General features: G+C 56.5%; 1 protein-coding gene across 1 annotated transcript in view; it reads left to right on the top strand.

Annotated features, from left to right (window-relative positions):
• The first annotated feature begins 3,888 nt into the window (after positions 1–3,888).
• Positions 3,889–22,251, top strand: part of PRKCZ (protein kinase C zeta) — a 137,600-nt gene continuing 119,237 nt past the window's right edge. Inside the window, exons 1-4 of the mRNA XM_034953423.4 lie at positions 3,889–4,179; positions 8,912–9,033; positions 9,951–10,040; positions 13,016–13,066. Coding sequence (XP_034809314.1) covers positions 4,109–4,179; positions 8,912–9,033; positions 9,951–10,040; positions 13,016–13,066 — 334 coding nt within the window. The 5' untranslated portion in view covers positions 3,889–4,108. The remainder of the gene's footprint in view (positions 4,180–8,911; positions 9,034–9,950; positions 10,041–13,015; positions 13,067–22,251) is intronic.

Raw genomic sequence — 22,251 nt, 5'->3', positions numbered from 1 at the left:
TCACAGGGTAGGCCCGGCAGCCACACAGAGCCACCTTGGCGGGGTCAGGAGCTGCGGCTCCCAGGTGCCCCAGCCCTGCTGGGAGGCCACCCTCAGCCAGACCCTGCAGCCACACTGCCCTCTGCCGGTCAGCACCCTACCCCAAGCCCCGGCGGTCACCTAGCACCTCCACCTGCGGTCCCAGGCACCGGGAGAGGGAAGGCTGCCTGCACCGGGAGAGGGAAGGCTGCCTGCACTGGGAAGGCTGTCCGCTTCACGGCCGGGGTTCTTGCTGCTTAGCTGGGGTTTTGGGAAAAGGCTTCACCTCGCCCTATACCGTTCTGTGTTGCTTGAGTTTTATAAAAAGTCAGTGTGCCTTTCATAACTTGTTTTTTTCATTTAAAAAATAATAGGTGTTTATGATTATGAAAGTATACGAGAACTTTATGAAAAATTTGGGAGCTACAGAAACTGCTGAGGTGGAAAAGCCTGGCCTTTAGCCACTCAAAGGCCTCTCTCGGAGCCTGCCCTGCCCACTCCAAGGGTCACCTCCACACCCCACCCGCCCCGGAGGACCCAGGGTGAGTCCTTGGAAGCTTCCAGGGCTGTGCCTTCTCGGTGTGCTGGGCTTGATGGGACATGACTCTGTCCCCACCCACTAGGGGGCTTAGGAGGCTGCCTGGCTCCAGCACTCTTGAGGGGTCCTTACCCGAGTCACTCACTCATTCCCCGTGTGCCAGGTGCCTGGAGAGGCTGTGGGGACCCGGCCTAACAGGGCCCAGCCCTCAGCCGGGATCTGGATGGGAGTCGTTGGCAGATTCCAGAGCAAACACCCTGTATCTGTCGCCGGGCGACACAGTGACACCACCGCCAGCCAGCGAGCCTATCCGTGTCTCAGGAAGCGCCCTCTGCCCTGAGGGCCCTCTCAGGGGCGCAGGCTCAGGGCAGAGGACCTAGGAACCTCCCTGTGACCTGCCCTGCCTGCCCAGAGGCGGGTCCAGGGCCTCCCAGGCCTTTGTTTTGCAGATCTCATTAGCGGAGGCCTCTGCCTCCTGGAGGGGAGGCCAGAGCAGGTACTGGGGGAGGTTTTGGGGACGTTTTGGGCAGCCCCTGTGCCCGCAGTCCTCTGCTAGAGCCTTTCGGAACCTGCGTCTGTCCCGACCCCCCCTCCACCAGCGGCATCAGGGCTGAACAAAGTCTGACACTGGGGTTGACCATCCACTGACGTTGCCCTCTCCCTCCCAACCCCAGAGAGAATAGAGCCCCGCCCCCCACCTTCCCTCGCTGGGACTGGGGCACTGCCACGGCCCTGGGACTGGCTTCCAGGACGGAGGCTCCCGCCTGGCAGCACAGATCTCCCCAGGGAGGCCAGTGCCGAGGGCCTGACCCAGCAGGGGCGTCCCTGGTTAGAAAGGGTTCTCCGGGGCCTTGGGTGGGGCAGGCCCAGGGAGAGATGTCCAGTGACAGGGAAGGACACAACCGAGGGTCCGTCCTGCCTGCTGTGGGCAGTGGTATCAAGGACCGGGCCTTGCTGCCTCCTTGGATCAGAACGCCAGCCAGGAAGTCCTGTGGGTGCCCAGTGGCCCCTTCCAGGCACCGCCCCACTAAGGTGAAACCCTGCTCTTTCCTGCCCATCAGGAAGCGCCCAGGCCATGTTGTCAGGCCAGACTCCAGACAAGGCCACAGCCCTGGCCATGGGGCCTGGAGTGGGGGAGCTGGGCCGACGGGTGCCTGAATCCAGGGCTGCTGCAGGTGTAGGTTCCCACTCATCACTGTACCCTGCCAGGCTGCCCCCTCACCCTCTACTCTCTGCCCCCCTTCATGCCCAGCTGATGGGCATGGGGCTTTGTGTCTGTGCGAGGGATAGAGGGGGTTGCCCCATGGAGATGGGGGTGAGGAGTAGATTGCTGAAATGGGCATTAGGTATGCTAGAGACTCCAAGGAAGTGTGGGTGCCAGTCCAGCAGATCTCTGCAGGCAGATGCTCCTGGAAGAGGGAGTGGCTGTGCAAAGAGGGAGTGGCCGTGCAAAGACGGAGGCCGGGGCAGCAAAGAGGCCTGGAGGCCGGGGCAGAGGAGCTGGCCTTCCCTCCAGGAGTGATGGGAACCACTGGGGGAACTTCGATGACCCAGAAAGATGGAGTGGGGGAAGACGTCAGCTGAGAGGCTCATTAGGAGGATGCCTGGGGCTGGGTGAGTGTTGGTTGGGAGCTCAGGGGGCCCATCTGAGCTGGGGATGCAAAGCGGGCCAAAGGCTGAGGCTGGGGCTCCACAGTTTTAAAAGCTGCAGACCAGGAGGGCGAGGGATGGGAGATTTAGGGAGCTGGAACCCGGGGCCAGGGATGTGTGAGCCTTCCCAGGAGGGGTCTGATGCCAAAGGCCAAGTTAAGAAAATGTCTGAGGCCGGGCACAGTGGCTCACGCCTGTAATCCCAGCACTTTGGGAAGCCAAGGCAGGTGGATCACCTGAGGTCAGGAGTTCGAGACCAGCCTAGCCAATATGGAAAAACCCCGTCTCTACTAAAAATACAAAAATCAGCTGGGCATGGTGGTGGACACCTGTAATCCCAGCTACTTGGGAGACTGAGGCAGGAGAATGGTTTGAACCCAGGAGGCAGAAGTTGCAGTGAGCCAACATCATGCCATTGCACTCAGCCTGGGCAGCAAGAGCGAAACTCCATCTCAAAAAAAAAGAAAAAGAAAGAAAAAAAGAGAAAACGTCTGAGAACCGACGGCTTGTATTTAAAACGTGTGAGTGGGTGGTGGCAGGAGAGGTAGACAGGGAGCAGGGCCGGCTTGGCAGAAGCTTTGCTGTAGAGAGGGGCAGAGATGGCTCGGTGGGTGGAGGGAGGGGCAAACGGTGTTTAAGAAGAAAAAACGACAGCTTCTGCGTAGGAGGGGGCCTCCTGTCCACCTCTAGGGAGAACATGGGTTCTGTGGCCACAGGTCTCCCCAGGGCCTGGCATCAAGGAGGCGCCAGGCACGACCTGCGGGATGAAAGCACGTGGCTGAAGTCCTGGTGGCTGTGTCTGGGTGAGGGGTGTGAGGGCGTGGCCTGAGCAGGTCCACTCTCAGGGGAGAGGGGCCGAGGCCAGGAACTGGGTCTGGGTGTCCACCTGGTGCCTGGGTGAGGTCCTGCAGGCAGCAGGTCTGGGCTTCAGTGGATGCAGCCAGTAAGGGATGGGCTGATCAGGGAAAACCGCATTTTCAGGGGAGGAGCCCAGGAGGCAGGGAGCTGGGCGGCGGTGGAGGGGCCTGGAGGGCGATTGTCCAGATCAAGCCCCTCGAGTAAGGCCCGAGAGGCTGTGGCTTCAGAAATGAAGGTCATGGGCGACTCGGGCCAATGCCGCGTCCTTGACCTGGGCGAAGTGAGCGGTTGCACTCACGAGTGTGGACGGCCCTTCCCTACAGGGGACCTTGGATTCGCTGGGGGCGGAGGGGGGGCTGGGGCCCAGAGAACCCGAGTCCGGACGCTCCCCTCCGTGACCCTGGCCGGGTTCTCCGCTCCTCGCAGCTTCAGTCCGCAAGTGTGAGATGTCAGGGGACCCCTGGACGGCGGGGCCCTCGGGCTGGCAGCGCGCGCCGCAGGAGTTTCGATTCGGAGGGTCTGGGCGAAGGCCGAGAACTCGCGTTTCCAGCGAGTTCCCGGGGTCGCCGCTCCGTCCCAGAGGCCGGGGCCCCTCCGGTTGCCGGGCAGAGCCGCGCCGCGCGCGGTCCCATTGGCGCAGGTGCGCCGCGCCCCGCCCGACAGGTAGCCCCGCCCGCGCCTCGCCATTGGGCCGCGGCCGGGGGTCCCCCGAGGATTGGCCCAGGTGGCGGCCCCGCCTCGCCCTCATTGGCCGCAGGTGCCACCGCCCGCCCCGGGACCGCCCGCCCCGCGGATTGGCCGCTGGCTCCACCTCGGTCCGCCATGTTCGGACACCGCCCCCCGCCCCCGCCGGACGGTCCCGCCCCGCGCGCCCCCCGCTCCCGCCCCGCGCGCCGCCGGAGTTCCGCGGAGTTGACCGGGTCGGCGCCGTCGGTCCTGAGCGCTGCCTTCCGCGTTCCGCCGCGGCCCCACCTGGCGCCCCCGCCCCGCGCCATGGCCGGAGCTCCCGGGGCGCAGCGCTGACGGCGGCGGGGGGAGCGCGCCATGCCCAGCAGGACCGGCCCCAAGATGGAAGGGAGCGGCGGCCGCGTCCGCCTCAAGGCGCATTACGGGGGGTGAGCGGCGGAGAGGGCGGGGAGGGCGCAGCCGTCGGGGCTCCTGCGCGAGAGGGAGGGAGGGAAGGGGCGGCGAGGTCGCGGCGGGCCCGGGGCTGTCGCGGGAGGTCCTCGGTCCCCGCCCGTGAGCGTCACCCGCGGACGCGTCGTGGACAGCGCGGGCTCCTTCCCCGGGACCGGGTTTCCCTGGGGTCGGCCCCGCGCCGCGAGCTCCTCGGCCCGGTCACTGTGGTAGACGTTTTCGCTGGAAAGTTGGGCGGGGACGTTCTGGCCGCAAACCTCTAAGGACTGAAAGTTTTCATCAAGTTGTGAAAACTCCTGGCGGGTTTCTTAAAATCAGCGTTTCCTAAACGTTCTGCACGTTTACCCGGTCGAGGGTCTCGCTTTAGCCAAAATCCGGAGACCCGGGGCGCGGGCGCGGTGGCTCCAATGCAGCCCCCGGCAGGGCTCGGGGCGGTCGGGCGGGGACAGGGGTTTCTGGAGGAGACGGTGGGGCCGAGACTGACCCTGGGGCTTGCGTCGCACCCGCCCCCCGGAGGCCCTTGCCTGGCTGTGGGAGGGGGCGCGGTCAGGTGCTGGAGCGGAGGGGTCCTGGACTCTTGGCCGCCGCCTCGGGGCAGCGCTGGTGGGGGTGGCGGGGGCTGCACCAGGTGGCCGGGCTCACAGGCACAGCGGAGGGGTCGCTGCCCCCCGAAGTGTGGGCGGTGGGGAGGGGAGGACCCGTGGGTTTGTTCTTCCACCTGTGCGCGTCTCCAGGAGCCCCGAACTGGGACCTCCGCTCCCGCGAGGGTGGCTGCTGCTGCGGAGAGGGAGGGGAGCGGAATGCGGGCTCCGGACTTGCACTGGCTGGTCCTTGGGATCTCGAAAAGCTGCTCCTGCCCCGGTGCGTCCTCAGCTACAGCGTAGGCAACCTGAGCCCCAGAGGCAGGGACGGCCGGCAGGGTTAGGCGGGTGACATCTTCCCCGGGCCACGTCCTCTCAGGACAGTGCCCCGGGGGTCTCTATGGTGCCCTGCGAACAGTGCCCCGGGGGTCTCTATGGTGCCCTGCGAGTCTGAGCAGGTTCAGCTTCTTGCGAACCTTGTCTTGGGGTCTCGGGTCAGCCATCTGGGGCTGCTTGGCCCCGGGTTTGTTGAGGAGGCTCAATTGTCTCTTCTTTGGGAAGGTTGGGGCCTCTGCAGCTCCCTTGTGGCAAGCACCTGGAACCTTCAGGGTGCAGTGGCCCGGGTTTGGTGCCAGAACCAGAAGAAAGGGATTTCTGGGGGACTGACCGTCCAGCCCTACCCGAAGAGGTAGGGCAGCCATGTCTTTTGGCCTGCAGGTCAGCAGGTTAAAACTTGGTATGGTTGACGTTCTGGCTATTGGACTTGTCCAGGGACCTGGGCTTCCTGTCTCCTTGCCATCCTGGAGCCACCACACTGGGCAACAGGTGATGGTGCGGAGCTCAGGGGAGTCCTGCGAGAGGGAGGTCCACACCCGCGGGGCTGCAGGGGCCCAGACCCTCCTGCATTCCGGCGTCCAATTCCTGGGACCAAGGCTCGGAGGCAAGGCCACTGGAGTTCTGGGCCGCCCCGTCCTCCCTCTGCCTTGCTTTGGCCCCTGGGAGCACTTTGGTGGTGGGGCGGGTGTAATTCCACCCGGTGACTCTGGTTTCCCAGGCTGGAGAGACCAGGCCCCCACCCCTTCCTCTTCCCTCCCTTCCCGGACTCTCTCCCCTCTCTCCCCACCCCTTCCTCTTCCTCCCTCCTTCCCTGTTGTTTTCCCTCCTCTTCCCGCTCTCCCCTCTCTCCCTTCCCTGCCACACCTCTTCCTTCACCTTCCTCCCCCTTCTAGGGCACGTCTCCCCTCTGGCTCTTCCCTGCTCCTACCATTCCTTCTCTCCTCTCTCCCCTCCCAGGTCCTCCTCCTCTCTGCTGCAAAGTGTGAAGTACCCTTCTCCCCGTTCTGGCTCCTCGTCCCTCTGGGCACCCGGTGCCTCTCTGAGGGGACTGGCTGTGGGGTGGGACACTCAGGCCTTAGGGCTATGACACAGTTCCAGAAAGCGGCTGCCAGGATGAGTACTGGGTTATTGAAAGCCCTAGAAACTCTGTCCCTGGGGTGAGGCGCTGCTGTCCATGGGGGTAGCTGAGCGTGGACACGTGGAAGACTAGTCTTTAGAAAAAGGAAGAGCACTTCAGTCACCCCCATGGGGCATGGCCACCCTGTCATCCTTGCCTGTCCTCCCAGGGCCCTCTGAGCACACTTGAGATCCAATCCTCGCCCCCCCACCCCGCCCCCTGTGGGCCTGAGGGGTCCCCAGGCACCTGTGTTTTCAGGGAGTCCCAGGTGGCCTGGGCCAGTATCCCAGGCTGAGTCTCAGATGCCCGCTCTTCTAGGGCCACAAACACTGGTGCTGGCTCTTCCCTCTTTCAGCTCAGACTTGTTTTTTTTTTGAGTCTCGCTCTGTTGCCCAGGCTGCAGTGGTGTGGTCTCGGCCCACTGCATCCTTCACCTCCGAGGTTCAAGCAATTCTCCTGCTTCAGCCTCCCTAGTATGTAGGACTACAGACGCCTGCCACCACGCCCGGTTAACTTTTGTAGTTTTAGTAGAGATGAGGTTTCACTTTGTTGGCCAGGCTGGTCTCGAACTTCTGACCTCGTGATCCGCCCGCCTTGGCCTCCCAAAGCGCTGCGATTAAAGGCGTGAGTCACCGCGCCTGGCCCAGCTCAGACAACTTTTGTGTTCAGGGAGCTTCTGTGTGCAAAGCCCAGGGCTTGGTGCTGAGGCCCACAGAGACGCAGGAGTCTCTCCCGGGCGGCCCAGCTGGCTGCTGGGTGCTGAGTCCTGGACGCCCCTGCCGAAGGGCACAGGGCAGCTGTTTGATTCAGGATTGGGATAGGGTTGGAGGTGGTGGCCTGACACTTCCCAAGCCCTGGGGTTTTACTGGAGCCACCCACCTGGCCTCTAGATTGGCCGGAAACTGGCTTCCACTGGAGGCAGGACTGTAGGGGTAGGGGCGTGGGGCAGGAAGAGGTCAAAGGTGAAGTGATGGCCGACTCCCACTCTGGAGTTCCTGGTGGTCAGACTTTTGGACTCCAGGTCAGGCAGCAGGTGTGGATGTCAGCTTGGGGCGACCCCAGGGTGATGGGTGTGTGACCCCCCTCCATTCCTTACTTTCCTAATCTGCCATGATGCTGTGGGCTGTGGCAAAGACCAGCCAGGTTGGTTCCTGTGGGGTGCTTGGGCACTGGGGGCAGGTGCTGGGTGGCCAGTTCCAGCAGGAAGGGGTGGGTAGCTGGGGCGTCTTTCCCCCGGCCCGGGTGGCCCAGGGTGACTGGGTGAGGCCTGTGGGGCAGGTGGGCCCTGGGCCGCTGTGCCAGGGCCGCGGCTGTGGACGGATCCTGTGTTCTGTTTGCACTGGAGTTCTTGTCTGGGACGAGAACTTTGTTTCTTGAAACTTGTCTGATGAATTCAGATAACCTTGATGGGGAGCCAGCAGTGTCAGCGAAGAGCAGAGCCTGTATCTCTGGTTGGGACATCTCACACCCCTTCAGGCTTCTTTTTATAGGCCCTGTGCTCTTGCCCCGCGCTCTTGTGGGTGTCAGAAAGCAGTAGATTTTTCTGAAAATTCAGTGTGTTCACAAGGGTGTGATTCCCGCTCTGAGTTTCAGGAAACACCAGCTGGGCCCTGTGGTGGTCCCTCCCCTCCACACAGGGTGAGACCAGCTCGTGCTCAGTGCAGGAGGTGAGGGGGGACTTCGGGTCCCTATCAGCAGGGAAGCGCCAGCCTTCAAAGGGTGCCTGGGAGTCCCTGAGCTTCCCCAGCGCCTGGAGTTCAGGTCCTGTCTGGGGCTGAAAAGATAAAACACACTGACTCTGTGTGACTCGGTTTAAAAAAAAAAATCTGCCTGGGCTTCTGTCGTGGCTACAGCAACGGACCCAGTCCCCACTCCAGGGTCTAAAGAGCGGCCTTTCATTATGGAATTATTTAATCCCCGCCACTTCACCGCTGGCACCGTCGAGGTCTGGGGACAGGTCTGACTGGTTTCCTTTACCTTACCGAAGCCGGCGGCCTGCACCGACCCGGCTCGTGTCCATCCCGGGGTCACCCACATTTGGGTGAACTTGAACGGGTGCCCGACCAGGTAACGTTGCCGGGCCTCCCACAAGAGGGCACTTTCTTTTCTCCCATTTTGACCTCATTCTTTCCAGCCAGGTAGGTCGCGCTTTTTTCTCTGTGCAAGGAAGTTGATGGTGGTCATTTTTTTTTTTTTTTAAACGGAGTCTCCCTCTGTCGCCCAGGCTGGAGTGCAGTGGCGCGATCTCGGCTCACTGCAAGCTCCGCCTCCCGGGTTCACGCCATTCTCCTGCCTCAGCCTCCCGAGTAGCTGGGACTACAGGCGCCCGCCACCACGCCCGGCTAATTTTTTGTATTTTTAGTAGAGACGGGGTTTCACCGTGTTAGCCAGGATGGTCTCGATCTCCTGACCTCGTGATCCACCCGCCTCGGCCTCCCAAAGTGCTGGGATGACAGGTGTCAGGCACTGTGCCTGGCAATGGTGGCCATTTTTTAAACTATGGTTATGGTTAATGGTTCTATTTTGTGTGTGGGGGGGGGAGGGGGTGGGGTTGTCATATTGTCTTTGGGGAAAGTTTCATTTATCTAATCAATGATTTGGTTAGTCGGTAATCATTTTTTAATTTGATTCAAATATACCCCACGGTAACAGATGCCCATGTCCCCTCTGCCCCAGGGACATCTTCATCACCAGCGTGGACGCCGCCACGACCTTCGAGGAGCTCTGTGAGGAAGTGAGAGACATGTGTCGTCTGCACCAGCAGCACCCGCTCACCCTCAAGTGGGTGGACAGCGAAGGTAGCCCTTGTCCCATGTCGGCCAGAATCCTCAGCCTCAGGGGACTTCGCCAGGGCAGCCTCTGTGTGCGGAGTGTGCTCAGCCAATTCTGTGGGGAGACTTAAAACTGTGGAATTAAACTTGTTGGCGCCAACTTTTCCCCAGTGGGGATGGTGGGAAAGAGGTTGGCCACAGATGCTTATCAAGGACCTGGGCCCAGATGCCCCTAGGAAGGGCTCTGGTCTTGAACTGCCTGCAGGGGGTCTCCCTGCCCCACCCTGGGCGGGTCCTCACCTCTTCCTCTGACCTCCTTTCTCATGTCCTGGCCTTTTTCGGTAGTTCTGGAAGGATGGGCTCTTCATATTCTGGGGACCACGGGGAGGGCACAAGCAGCCAGGGCCTGCCGTGTCCACCTCCTGTCTCTCAGACACATCCTGAAAAACAAGGGGATTGGGAGACGTCCAGAGAGACCCCTTTCTCCCAGGGACTGGCGGGCAGCTGTTGGCCAAGGACACGGCCGTGCGGGTGGAGCCTGATAGCGCCCCCGTTGGGTTGGGTACAGCCCTGCAGGGCCTGGGTTCTGTACACCTCCATGTCCCTTTCCAGCCATAGAGGGCAAGGAGCTCTCCCTCCGCCCAGGACTGACCTCAGGAGAGTGTCCTCAGCCCCGCTCACTGCTTAGCCCTCCAAGTGGTGCCCAGGGCTGCAGGTGCACTGACTTCCCTTCCGGGGTGGCTCTGACGCTGCACCGGGGGCCAGGTGACTCCCTAGTGTGGACGGCCATCCTTGGACCTCCCGACCCTGCCAGGAGGTGGCCAATCTGAGCATCGGGACTTTGCCCCCCACCAGACCCTTGTCTGGTGTGCTGAGCGGGCTCGTCACAGCCCCCTTTGCCTCGGGCCTTCAGCGACATCAGCACCGTCTCCTGCCCCACCCAGGTGACCCTTGCACGGTGTCCTCCCAGATGGAGCTGGAAGAGGCTTTCCGCCTGGCCCGTCAGTGCAGGGACGAAGGCCTCATCATTCATGGTTAGTGGCGGGGTCTGTGGTGGGCAGCTCTGGGGGGCTGTTCCTGCCTGTGGGTGTCTGCCGACTAGCTGGGGGATTTAAAATGGTTTAAAATCCTGTGATGCCAGAGAATTTAGGGATGTCTAATATAATGCCATTTGGGTTTTTTTTCTTTGACTTTTTTTTTTTTTTTTTGAGACGGAGTCTTGCTCTGTCGCCCAGGCTGGAGTGCAGTGGCACAATCTCAGCTCACTGCGAGCTCCGCCTCCCGGGTTCACGCCATTCTCCTGCCTCAGCCTCCCGAGTAGCTGGGACTACAGGCGCCTACAACCACACCCGGCTAATTTTTTGTATTTTTTGTAGAGATGGGGTTTCACCGTGTTAGCCAGGATGGTCTCAGTCTCCTGACCTCGTGATCTGCCCGCCTCAGCCTCCCAAAGTGCTGGGATTACAGATGTGAGCCACCGCACCCGGCCTTTTCTTTGACATTTTATTAACCCAAATGAAAACTGCTCTTAACAAAGAACCCATAAACCACTCAGAGGCTCCAGTGGCCAGCGTAGGGCCCGCGGCGCATGTGGACAGAGGGCACAGCCCCACCAGCCACCTCACCTGCCCGGTGCTCCCTAGGCCTGGCTCCAGGCTCACAGCTGTCCTCAGCTTTAAGTTCAAAGCCCCATGATGAGCTGACGCATGGGAGATGTGACTTGTGATCATTTCCACTTTGTCTTTAGGTGGGCGTGGGCTCCTCCCCGGTACTGCTGGGGGTCTGCAGGGCGTCTGGGGCCTGCGAATGTGGTTCCAGCGCTGTGGCCAGCCAGTCACGTCTTTGTCTCTGTGTCCACTTCTGGCGTAGCTTGGGCTCCTTGCCAGGCATCTGGCCATGGACGATTGAGTCCAAGATGGGACCAAAGCTCGAAACCACCCATGGATTTCTGACAGATCCATCATTCTCCTGGACACCGGGCTACCTGGTTACAACACTTAATTTTCTTAGCCCTTTATATCAATGTGGCTTTAAATTTAAAGATTAGGCCGGGTGCGGTGGCTCACAACTGTAATCCCAGCACTTTGGGAGGTTGAGGTGGGAGGATCACTTCAGCCTAGGAGTTCAAGACCAACCTGGGCAACATAGTGAGACCCCCCCTCTCTCCAAAACTTGTTTTATTTTTTTGAGACAGAGTCTGGCTCTGTCCCCAGGCTGGAGTGCAGTGGCACTATCTCTGTTCACTGCAACCTCCACCTCCCAGATATAAGCGATTGTCCTGCCTCAGCCTCCCGAGTAGCTGGGACTACAGGCATGTGCCACCACACTTGGCTAATTTTTTTTTTTTTTTAGTTGGAGTCTCGCTCTGTCGCCCAGGCTGGAGTGCAGTGGCGCGATCTCAGCTCAATGCAACCTCCGCCTCCCGGGTTCAAGCAATTCTTCTGCCTCACCCTCCCAAGTAGCTGGGACTACAGGCATGTGTCATCACGCCTGGCTAATGTTTTGTATTTTTAGTAGAGACGGAGTTTCACCATGTTAGCCAGGATGGTCTCGATCTCCTGACCTCGTGATCCACCCGCCTCAGCCTCCCAAAGTGCTGGGATTACAGGCGTGAGCCATGGTGCCCGGCCTAATTTTTGTATTTTTAGTAGAGATGGGGTCTCGCCATGTTGGCCAGGCTGTTCTCAAACTCCTGACCTTAGGTGATCTGCCCGCCTCAGCTTCCTGAAGTGTTGGGATTACAGGCGTGAGCCACCGTGCCCGGCCCCAATTTTTTTTTTTTTTTTTTTTTGATATTCAGACGTGGTGGTGCACCTGTAGTCCCAGTTACTCGGGAGGCTGAGGTGGGAGGATTCCTTGAGCACAAGAGGTAGAGGCTACAGTGAACTGTGATTATTCCACTGCACTGTAGCCTGAGTGATGGGGCGAAACCCTGTGTCAGATAAATAAATTCATAGATGTGCCTGTTCTAGTCCGTTTTGTGGTTGTGATAGTAAGCACATTTTGCCTCTCTACATAGAAAGATATGGTGCCTTAAAAATTCACATTATTTTCTAGATAAAAGAAAAATAGGGCTGGGTTCAGTGGCACACACTTGTAATCCCAGCACTTTGGGAGGCCGAGGCAGGTGGATCACTTGAGGTCAGGAGTTCAAGACCAGCCTGACCAACATGGTGAAACCCCATCTCTACTATAAATACAAAAATTAGCCGGGCGTGGTGGTGCACACTTGTAATCCCAGCTACTTGGGAGGCTGAGGCAGGAGAACTGCTGGAACCCGAGAGGCGGAGGTTGCAGTGAGCTGAGATTGTGCCACTGAACTCCAGCCTGGGCACAGAGTGAGACTCCATCTGAAAAAAACCAACAAAAAACAAAAAATGTTTGTTTTATTAAAGTTTCAATACTTTTATGTGTATACACACACACATAAAAAAGTAGAGATGGGGTTTCGTCATGTTGGCCAGGCTGGTCTTGAACTCCTGGCCTGAAGCCATCCTCTCATCTCGGCCTCCCAAAGTGCTGGGATTGCAGGCGTGAGCCATCATGTCCAGCCAAGTTTTAATACTTCCTAAGCACCTATTTTAATAATTTATTGTGGAAGCCCAGGATATATGTTAAAATAATTTTGAACTCTGTCTTGAGTATGAAGAAGTGGAATCTAAAGTGCTTTTAAAAGTCAGTGTTCGAAGTAATTGCATTTCTTCCCCATTTTTATATAGTTTAAAAATACAAATCAGTAGCTTCCTCTGATGGCTTTGCTGTCCAGGTCCCTCTGATTGCCTTTCACTCTTAAGTTTTTCCGTGGGTTTTAAAGTCCTACCTAATGGAGCCTGGCCTACGTAGACACACAGGGTTTTGCGTCTCCCAGGAGCGGGCTCTCATTGGCAGTGCCACGTGCGCCTTGCATGAAGTCCACGTGCTCAGCCTGACTGAGGCGGGACTTCCTCCTTGAGACTGTTGAGTGGCAGCCGCAGGGTCTTGACGCTGTCTCTTTCTCTCTCTTGTCCAGTTTTCCCGAGCACCCCTGAGCAGCCTGGCCTGCCGTGTCCGGGAGAAGACAGTGAGTACTGGGGTTTCCTACGCCGGTCTCGCATGTTACGGGGTTGAACTGTTGATCCGTTGTGCCACGGAGGTGGCAGTGGTGCCGTTTTCGGAGGTTCACCCTCGTGGAGCATCAGGGCACGAGCAGCCTTGGTGACCGCGGGTGGGGTTTTCACTGCAGCTGCTGCCTGTGGGTGTTCTGGCTGACAGCACCACATGGCAGGGGACTTGCTTGGCTGGTTGGTAGCATGAGAAGTCCAGGGGTTCCCTGCCGTCTCCCTAGGAGGGAGAGGCCAGGTGGGAGGCTGGACACTGCTCCTTTGTGGCTGCCTCAGCTCACGACCACCCCTAGGCCAGTCGTCTGCTCCTCCTGGTCACTGCTGGCCCCTGAGCTGGGGTGGGGGCTCCGTTGATTCCACACTGGCTCCATTGTTGGGAGAGGAAGGAGAGTGAGTCCCGGGGGCTGTGGCTTCAGAGGGAAGCTTCTGACCTCACTTCCTACCGCATCCCGGAGACTGTTGGGCCCTGAGCAGGTGGCTACGCTGCTCTCGGGCTGTCCCCATGGCTGTGTTTGGTGGAGTTCCACCCCCACTCTCCAGACCCCACACGGCCTCCAGCATCCGTGCCATGCCTTGTTCATTGTGTGGGCAGGAGCTCCTGGACCGAGGCTGCTGCCTGTCCAGCGCAGGGCACGTGGCTCAGTGCCCTTCGGGCAGGGCTTCCCCCACCCCTGCTGCCAGGGCACACACCTCGCTGGCCTCAGGCTGGATGCTGGGTGTTGGCGGTGCCCTGTGTTGGGCGGGAACCGGGGGTGGGAGCAGATTCAGGCCAAGAGGGTGAGTGGGCAGTTGGGGCGAGAGTCTTGGCTTCCAGTGAGAAGTGGGGCTGAATAGAGGTTTGGCAGTGCTTAGCATAGGGGGCGAGAGTCTCGGCTTCCAGCGAGAAGTGGCGCTGAATAGAGGTTTGGCAGCGCTTAGCATAGGGGAGGCCCCAGGAGCCATGGGATTTCCATGATCTGCCCGGGGAGAGGGCGGCGTGGCATCCCGGTTCCAGGCCCTCAGCCAACCGGGGTCCCTGCACCGTGGCCGGCAAGGCCGAGGAGCCATCCGGAGGTGGGCCCTGGCAGGAATGGAGCAGGTGGTCTGGGGCTGGACCTGCCGGCAGGAGGAGATGGGGTATGTCCGTGGCAGGCGGACACCACCAGGTGGTTTTGGCAGTGCAGGGCGAGTGTGAGGAGGCAGGGGGCGGGGAGGCTTTGGAGGCAGGTGGCCAGACGGTGGGCGTCAGGGCCCTGATCACCTACGCAGCTGCCCTGGTGGTGACCTTTCCCGGGACCCTCCCTCTGGGTGCCCACACCTCACGGACCCTGGAGCACGCACCCTGGGAGGGCACGGTTCACTGCGTTTTTATGGATACATAAACACATAAATAGGACAGATACTCCCCGTGGGTGAGACGATGGTTGTCCCCTCCACAGCGCCCTGCAGCCTCATGCTGCTGCTTTATAGGAGGGGACCCATGGGCCGTGTTTATTTGCCACCTGGGTGATTTTTTGACTTGGTGACAGGACTGTGCTCCTCTGTCCCATGTGTGCTGAGACTGTGCACTCCCAGAGGTATCCACATGCGACCAGTGTAGCCCCTGGGTGCGGGGGAAGCCCGCCGTATTTCTCCGACATGTCTGCCTCTTGTCTCAACCCTGCCTGGGGGCCTGGGGTCTGCTCTTTCTGTCTACGACCTCGGCGTTGCCTCTCTGCCCGTGTGGACAACCTGCCAGCCTCGCGTAGGGAAGGGAGGCCCGCATTTGCTCGGCCACTGCCGTGGAGGAAGGGGAAGTTGGGGGGTCACAGGATGCCCAGAGGCCTGAGCTCTGAAGGGGAGTGTGTCATGGGGGTGGCAGCCGAGTCACTGTGGGGAATGCGGAGAATGTGGCCAAGCCCCGAGGAGGGACCTCCTGGGACACATGAGTAGGTCCTTGAGATGTTTACCAGGGATGGCCCCACGGCTTCGGGGACCACTCAGCCTGGTTGGGGACATTCCGCCAGAGCCTCTGGGGCAGCCTTTGCCGAGGAGGTCAGCGGCGGGTGCTGGGGGTGGGGAGCCCTGCCCTGCCCTGTGTGCTAATGTCCACCCGGACGTGGGTTGGGTTTCATGGCACTAGTGTCAGGAGTGTGTGAGAACACACTGCCCACTCGGGGTCCCAGGCCACCAGGGCTTAGGGGCTGGCGCTCTCCCAGATGTCCTGTGCTTTCTTTCACTCTGACTTCGGTGCTCATCTCAGACAGGACACCCTGCTCTGGTTGCCAGTGGCCGCCGCCTGGGGCTCCGTGGTTTTAGCGCCTGTGGGGGTGTTCACAGGTGTTTTTGACCTCAGGCAGCACTGCCCAGGCTGAGGGTCAGTGAGAAGGGTCGGACTGGGAGGTGTGTACAGTGGATGGAGCACGCCAGAGGCAGACGAGGGCAGGACTGCGGCTGTACCGTGGGCCTGGTTCAGACGGCTGGACGTGCCTGTCTCACCGTCAGCAGAGGACCTTCCGGCACATTTTATGTGTGTCTATATGAAGTTAATTGGTTTTATAGATTTTTAAAAAAATTCTAAACTGTACTTACAACTATCATCTCTATGTAGTTACAAACCCAAAATATATTCAAAAAGGGAACCCCGTGCCCGTCAGCGGTCACTCCCTGTTCCGCCCCAGCCCCACCTCCGCTCAGCCTCTGTCTCTGTGGCCCTGCGGATTCTGGACGTGTCTGTGGAATCCTGCATGTTTGTCCTTTTGCCTCTAGTGGTTTTCACCCGCCTGACCTTCCCAAGGTTCATCCATGATGGGGCATTCTTGGTGCTGCAGATCTTTTTTCTATTCTGGTAAAATGCACATAACATCTATTTTTGCCATCTTAACTTTTTTTTTTTTTTTTTTGGCAGAGGGGGGACGGAGTTTTGTTCTGTCACCCAGGCTGGAGTGCATGGTACAATCTTGGCTTACTGCTACTCTGCCTCTCAGGCTCAAGCGGTCCTCATGCCTCAGCCTCCCGAGTAGCTGGGATTACAGGTGCGTGTCACCACACTTGGCCGAGTTTTTCTTTTTGTAGAGTTGGGGTTTTACCATGTTGCCCAGGCTAGTCTCGAACTCCTGGGCTCAAGTGACCTACCCATCTTGGCCTCCCAAAGTGCTGGGATTACAGATGTGAGCCACCGAGCCCGGCACCATCTTAGCCATTTTTTAAAGGTTCAATTCACTGGTATTCGATATTCGCATTGCTGTCCAGTCATCATCACCGCCCATCTCCAGAACTCTCTTCATCTTCCCAGACTCAGCCTCTGTCTCCATGAAACTCTCACTCCCCATTCTGCCTCCCCCAGCCCCTGACACCCACCCACTACTTTCTGTTTCTGTGACTTTGGTGACTCTAGGGGCCTCCTGTGAGTGGAATCGCACAGGATCTGTCCTTTTGTGACAGCTTATTTCACTCAGCACCATGTCCTCAAGGCGCAGCCATGCGTAGCCTGTGTCACAGTCTCCTTCCTTCTCAAGACTGAACCGCAGGCTGTTGTATGGATGTATTTTGTTTACCCATTTCTGTCAGTGGACACGTGGGTGACTTCCACAGTTTAGCTGCTGTGAGCACGGGTGCACGGTGACCTCTGGAGATCCTGCCTTCAGTTCTGGGTGTAGACCCAGAAGTGGGATTGCTGGATCATTGATCATTCTATTTTTATTCATTTATTTGTGAGATAGCGTCTCGCTCTGTCGCCTAGGCTGGAGTTCAGTGGCACGATCTCGGCTCACTGCAGCCTCCATCTCCTGGGCTCAAGCGATTCTCCTGTCTCAGCCTCCCAAGTAGCTGGGACTAAAGGCATGTGCCACCATGCCCAGCTGATTTTTGTACTTTTTGTAGAGACAGGGTTTCATCATGTTGCCCAGACTGGTCTTGAACTCCTGGGCTCAAGCAGTCTGCCCACCTCGGTCTCCCAAAGTGTTGGGATTACAGGCGTGAGCCACTGCACCTGGCCGATAATTCTGTTTAAAGAGCCGCCGTGCCATTTCCCATGGTGCCTGCAGCATTTTCCACCCCCTGCAATAGTGCACGAGCGCCACTGTCTCCGCATCCTCTCCAGCTCTTGTCGTTTTCTGTTTTTTGACAGTATCTTATGGGCGTGAGGTGGCATATCATTGTGGTTTTGGTTCTCATTTCCCTGGTGATAAGTGATGTTGAGCATTTTTTCATGTGCCTGTTGGCCATTTCTTTTTTTTTTTTTTTTTGAGTTGGAGTCTTGGTCTGTTGCCCAGGTTGGAGTGCAGTGGCACGATCACGGCTCACTGCAATCTCCGCCTCCCAGATTCAAATGATTCTCCTGTCTCAGCCTCCTGAGTAGCTGGGATTACAGGCACCTGCCACCATGTCCAGCTAGTTTTTGTATTTTTAGTAGAGTTGGGGGTTTCATCATGTTGGCCAGGTTAGTCTTGAACTCCTGACCTCAAGTGATCCACCCACCTCGGCCTCCCAAAATGCTGGGATTATAGGCGTGAGCTGCCGTGCCTGGCTTTGTTGGCCATTTCTGTGTCTTCTTTGATGAAATGTCTTTTCGCGTCCTGTGTCCATTTTTGAATGGGTTGTTTGGTTTTTTTGTTGGTGAGTGTTACTAGTTCTCTGTCCTGGATGTTAATCCCGTAGCAGATATATGATTAGCAAATATCTTCCTCTGTTTTGTGGGTTGTTTTTTTACTTTGTTGATAGTGCCTTTTGATGGACAAGGTTTTAAAATTTTCCTGAAATCCTGCTTAATATTTTTTTCTTTTGTTGCCTGTGTATTTGGTGTCACATCCAAGAAATCACTGCCAAATCGAATGTTGTGAACCTTTTCCCCTTCTCTTTCATATAAGGATTTTATAATTTTAGGTTTTATGTTTAGGTCATGGATTATCCTGAGTTAATTTTTGTATGTGGTGTAAGGTAAGCATCTAACTTCATTCCTTTGCATGTGGAGGTCCAGTTTTCTTAGCACCATTGGTGAAAAGACTCCCCATTGGACTGCATTGGCACCCTTGTTGAAAATCGTTTCACCATATATGGGAGGGTTCATTTGTGGAGTCTCTTCTAGTCCATTGGTCTCTGTGTCTCTCTGAGCCAGTGCCACACTGTTTTGATCACTGTAGCTTTGTAGGAAGTTTTGAAATCAGGAAGTGTGAGCCCTCCAGCTTTGTTCTTCCTTTTCAAGATTGTTTTGGGGTCCCCTGAGATTCCAGATGAATTTTAGGACAGGCTTTTCTATTTCTGCAAAAAACATTATTGTGATTTTTGCAGGGATTGCATTGGCCCTGTAGATCACTTTGGGTAGTCCTGACATCTTAACAGTATGAAGACTTCCAATCCATGAACTGAAGTGTGTTTCCGTTTGTTTATGTTTTCTTTGATTTCTTTCAGCAGTGTTTTACAGTTTTCCTTGTACAAGTCTTTCACCCCCTTGGTTAATTCCTAAACGTTTTATTCTTTTTGATGCTGTTGCAAGTGGAATTGTTTCCTTGATTTCCCTTTTGGGTTGTTTATTGTAAGTGTATAAAAGTGCAGTTGATTTTTGTCTGTTGACTTTTTTGCCTGCTGTTTTGCTGAATTTATCAGTTCTAACAACTTTCTGTGGAAACTTTAGGGCTTTCTTACATGTAAGATCATATCATCTGTATACAGAGATAATTTTACTTTTTCCTTCCTAATTTGGATGCCTTGTATTTCTTTTTCTTGCCTAATTGTTCTGGCTAGAATTCCACTACTCTGTTGAATAAAAGTGGTGTGATCGGCTGGGCGCGGTGGCTCACGCCTGTAATCCCAGCACTTTGGGAGGCCCAGGCGGGTGGATCACGAGGTCAGGAGATCGAGATCGTCCTGGCTAACACGGTGAAACCCCGTTCTCTACTAAAAATACAAAAAATTATCCGGGCGTGGTTGCAGGCGCCTGTAGTCCCAGCTACTTGGGAGGCTGAGCCAGGAGAATGGCCTGAACCTGGGAGGCGGAGCTTGCAGTGAGCGGAGATCGCGCCACTGCACTCCTGCCTGGGCAACAGAGCCAGACTCTGTCTCAAAAAAAAAAAAAAAAAAAAAAAAGTGATGTGATCAATCATCCTTGCCTTTGTCCTGATCGTCAAAGAAAAGCTTTCAGGTTTTCATCACTAAGTGTGATGTCTGCTGTGGGTTTTTCATACATGGTTTTTATTATGTTGAGATAGTTTCCTTCTATTCCAAGTTTGTCAACTGTTTTTATCAGGAAAGGGCTTTGAATTTTGTCACATGCTTCTTCTGCATCAGTTGAGACAATCATGTGTTTTTTTTACCTTCATTTTGTTAATGTGGTATATTACTTTAATTTTCATTCATTGAACCTTCCTTGCATCCCATGAAAAAATCCTTCTTGCTCTTGGTGTGTAATTTTCTTGATATGCTGTCGAATTCATTTTACTAGTATTTTCTTGAGGATTTTTACATCCGTGTTTATAAGGGACAATTACATCTGTGTTCATAAAGGATAATTATGTCCATGTTCATAAGACTCAATGGTCAGAGGCTTTCTTGTCGTGACTTTGTTGGGCTTTGGTGTCAGAGTAGTGCTGGCCTCACAGAATGAGTGAGGAAGTGTTCCTTCCTCTTCAATTTTTTTGGAAAAGTTTGAGAAAAACTGGTGTTAGTTCTTCAAGTGTTTGGTAGAATTTGCCTGTGAAGACATCAGTCCCTGGGCTTTGCTTTGTTGGGAGGTTCTCTTTCTTTCTCTCTCTCTCTGTCTGTCTCTCTGACGGAGAGAGTACAGTGGCTCGATCTCAGCTCATGTCAACCTCTGCCTCCTGGGTTCAAGTGATTCTCCTGCCTCAGCCTCCTGAGTAGCTGGCATTACAGGCACATGCCATCACACCCAGCTGATTTTTGTAATTTTAGTAGAGATGTGGTTTCACATGTTGGCCAGGCTGGTCCCGAACTCCTGACCTCAGATGATCCACCCACCTTGGCTTCCCAACGTGTGGGGATTTCAGGCATGAGCTGCTGCTCCCGGCCCTGCTCTCATCTTTATTATTCCCATCCTTCTGCCAGCTTTTGGTTGTTCTTTTTCTGGTTCCTTAAAGTGTAAAATTCGGTTGTTAATTTGAGATCTTTCTTGGTTTTTTATTTCAAATATTTATCACCATAGCCAGGCGCCATGGCTCATGCTTGTAATCTCAGTGCTTTGGGAGGCTGAAGAGGAAGGATCACTTGAGGCCAGGAGTTGGAGACCAGCCTTGGGCCACATGGCAAAACTGTGTTTCACACACACAAAAAGTTTATCACTATAAATTTTCTCCTTAGCATTGCTTTCTCTGCATCCCTGAAATTTTGATATGTTGTGTTTCTGTTTTCATTCATCTCTCAGCATTTTTCTGATTTTCTTTGTGGTTTCATCTTCTATCCATTGGTTGAGTGTGTAGTGTTATTTCCATATATTTGTGAATTCTTCTGTTTTCTTTCTGTTAACTGATTTCTAAGTTCATCTTGATGTGGTTGGAGAATATACTTTGGATAATGTCTGTTTTTTGAAATGTACCGCGGCTGAGTCTGTGGCTCACTTGTGTTCTGTTCTGGAAAACGTCCCGTGTGCGTTGAGGGTGTGCAGCCGCTGTGGGTACAGCGCTCTGCTGTGTCTGTCAGAGCTATGTGGGTTACTGTGTTGTTCAAGTTCTCTGTTTCTTTACGTGTTCTCCCTAGTTGCTTTTTCGTTCCTTTTTATGGCTGGATGAATTCTGTGATGCGATTCACCCTGTCTGTCCGTTCCTCTGCTGATGGACACTGGTGGGGGCTGGGGCGTTCGGGGCTGAGCGTGTGATGAGATCAGGAGCGCCTGGTTTTTTGGGGGAGGTGAGGGCTGGTCACGCCCCGGTCGAGTGGGGATCCCCTGTGTGCATCCGTGGCAGCCTCAGTGGTGTTGGGGCGGAGTAATCGGGCGGTGGAGCTGGGGTCTGTGGGCTCCACCTGCTGCCACGTGTGCCGGGCTGCCCAGGGCCCATGAGGGTGGTGGCACGGGGGTCTGCATGAGGGGCCGCAGGTGCCTCGGGCCCCTCTCCCGCTTGTTTCTCCATCTTCACTGTCCGTTCACTGCAGTGCCGGGTGAGGCCAGTGTGTGGCCGGTAGATTCCCGGGTGCCTCTTCTTTGCCCCTCCTTGCTGTATCTGGTCACACAGAAATGGTATGTGTGATTTTTGTTTCAATACTCAAATCTGTTAATATTTTCCCTTCTGGCTTCCCCTAGTGATACAAATATATTTTCTTCCATTTTGGTCTTTGAGCCGCTTTGCCTGTCTGTGTCTGGGGTGGCATCCGCTGGCACCTGGGCTGACCTGGGACGGGGCCCTTCTCTTGGACTTGAGCAGATGAGACTCACAGCCCGAAATGCAGCAGATCCCTCAGGCCACGGGACTCTGGACGTGTGGCGGCCCTGTCGGCCTGAGCCACATCTGCCGTGAGAGGCAGCAGTACGTTCCTTGGGGCAGCAGCGAGAGCAAGGCTGGATCCAGAGACCTCCGAGCAGCTCCTCTGGGGCAGACCCCAGCTGCAAGCCACAGCCTGGCCCTGGTAACAGGAGAGCATCGCTAGGGAGGGGTGGGGCGGCCCGGCTTCGATGCGGCCATGTGGGAGGGCCACTCTCAGAGACCCCCCTCCTTCCTTGCCACCCCCACCCCAGAGGGGAAGCTGGAGCCGGGGGGCTGCAGACCCGGGCCAAGGTGTGGCCAGGGCTGGCTTTCTTGGGAGGCTCTGAGCATCCTGCTTCCTGGCCACCCAGCTCTGGGGCTGCTGTCAACTCTTGGCTTGTAGACATCACTCCAGCCTCTGGCCTGTCACCCTGAACCTCCCCCATGTCTGTGTCTTTTCTCACTGGAACACCGGTGGTCGGCTTTGGGGCCCACCAGGGCAGTCCAGGACATTCACCTTGAGACCTGGCCTTAATCACACGTGCAGGAACCCTTTTCCAAAGGAGGGCCACGCTCACAGCTTCTGGAGTAGGACATGGACTTGTCTTTTTGGAGGCCCATCCTCAACGCACCACAGTTGACTACATCAAGGTCTGCCTCTGATCTGGTGGGAGTGCTGGGTGGTCTGTCTCCACCAGCACTTTGTGGGTGGGCTCTGTCCCCAGGAAATGCTCTCTGCCCAGGCCCCCGCCCCGTGAGAGGTTCGTGCTGCCAGTGGC

Source organism: Pan paniscus, chromosome 1 (assembly GCF_029289425.2).
Source record: "Pan paniscus chromosome 1, NHGRI_mPanPan1-v2.0_pri, whole genome shotgun sequence".
Classification (NCBI taxonomy): Eukaryota; Metazoa; Chordata; class Mammalia; order Primates; family Hominidae; genus Pan; species Pan paniscus.
The sequence above is the reverse complement of the archived record's forward strand: the minus strand, read 5'-3'. Positions and strand labels throughout refer to the sequence as shown.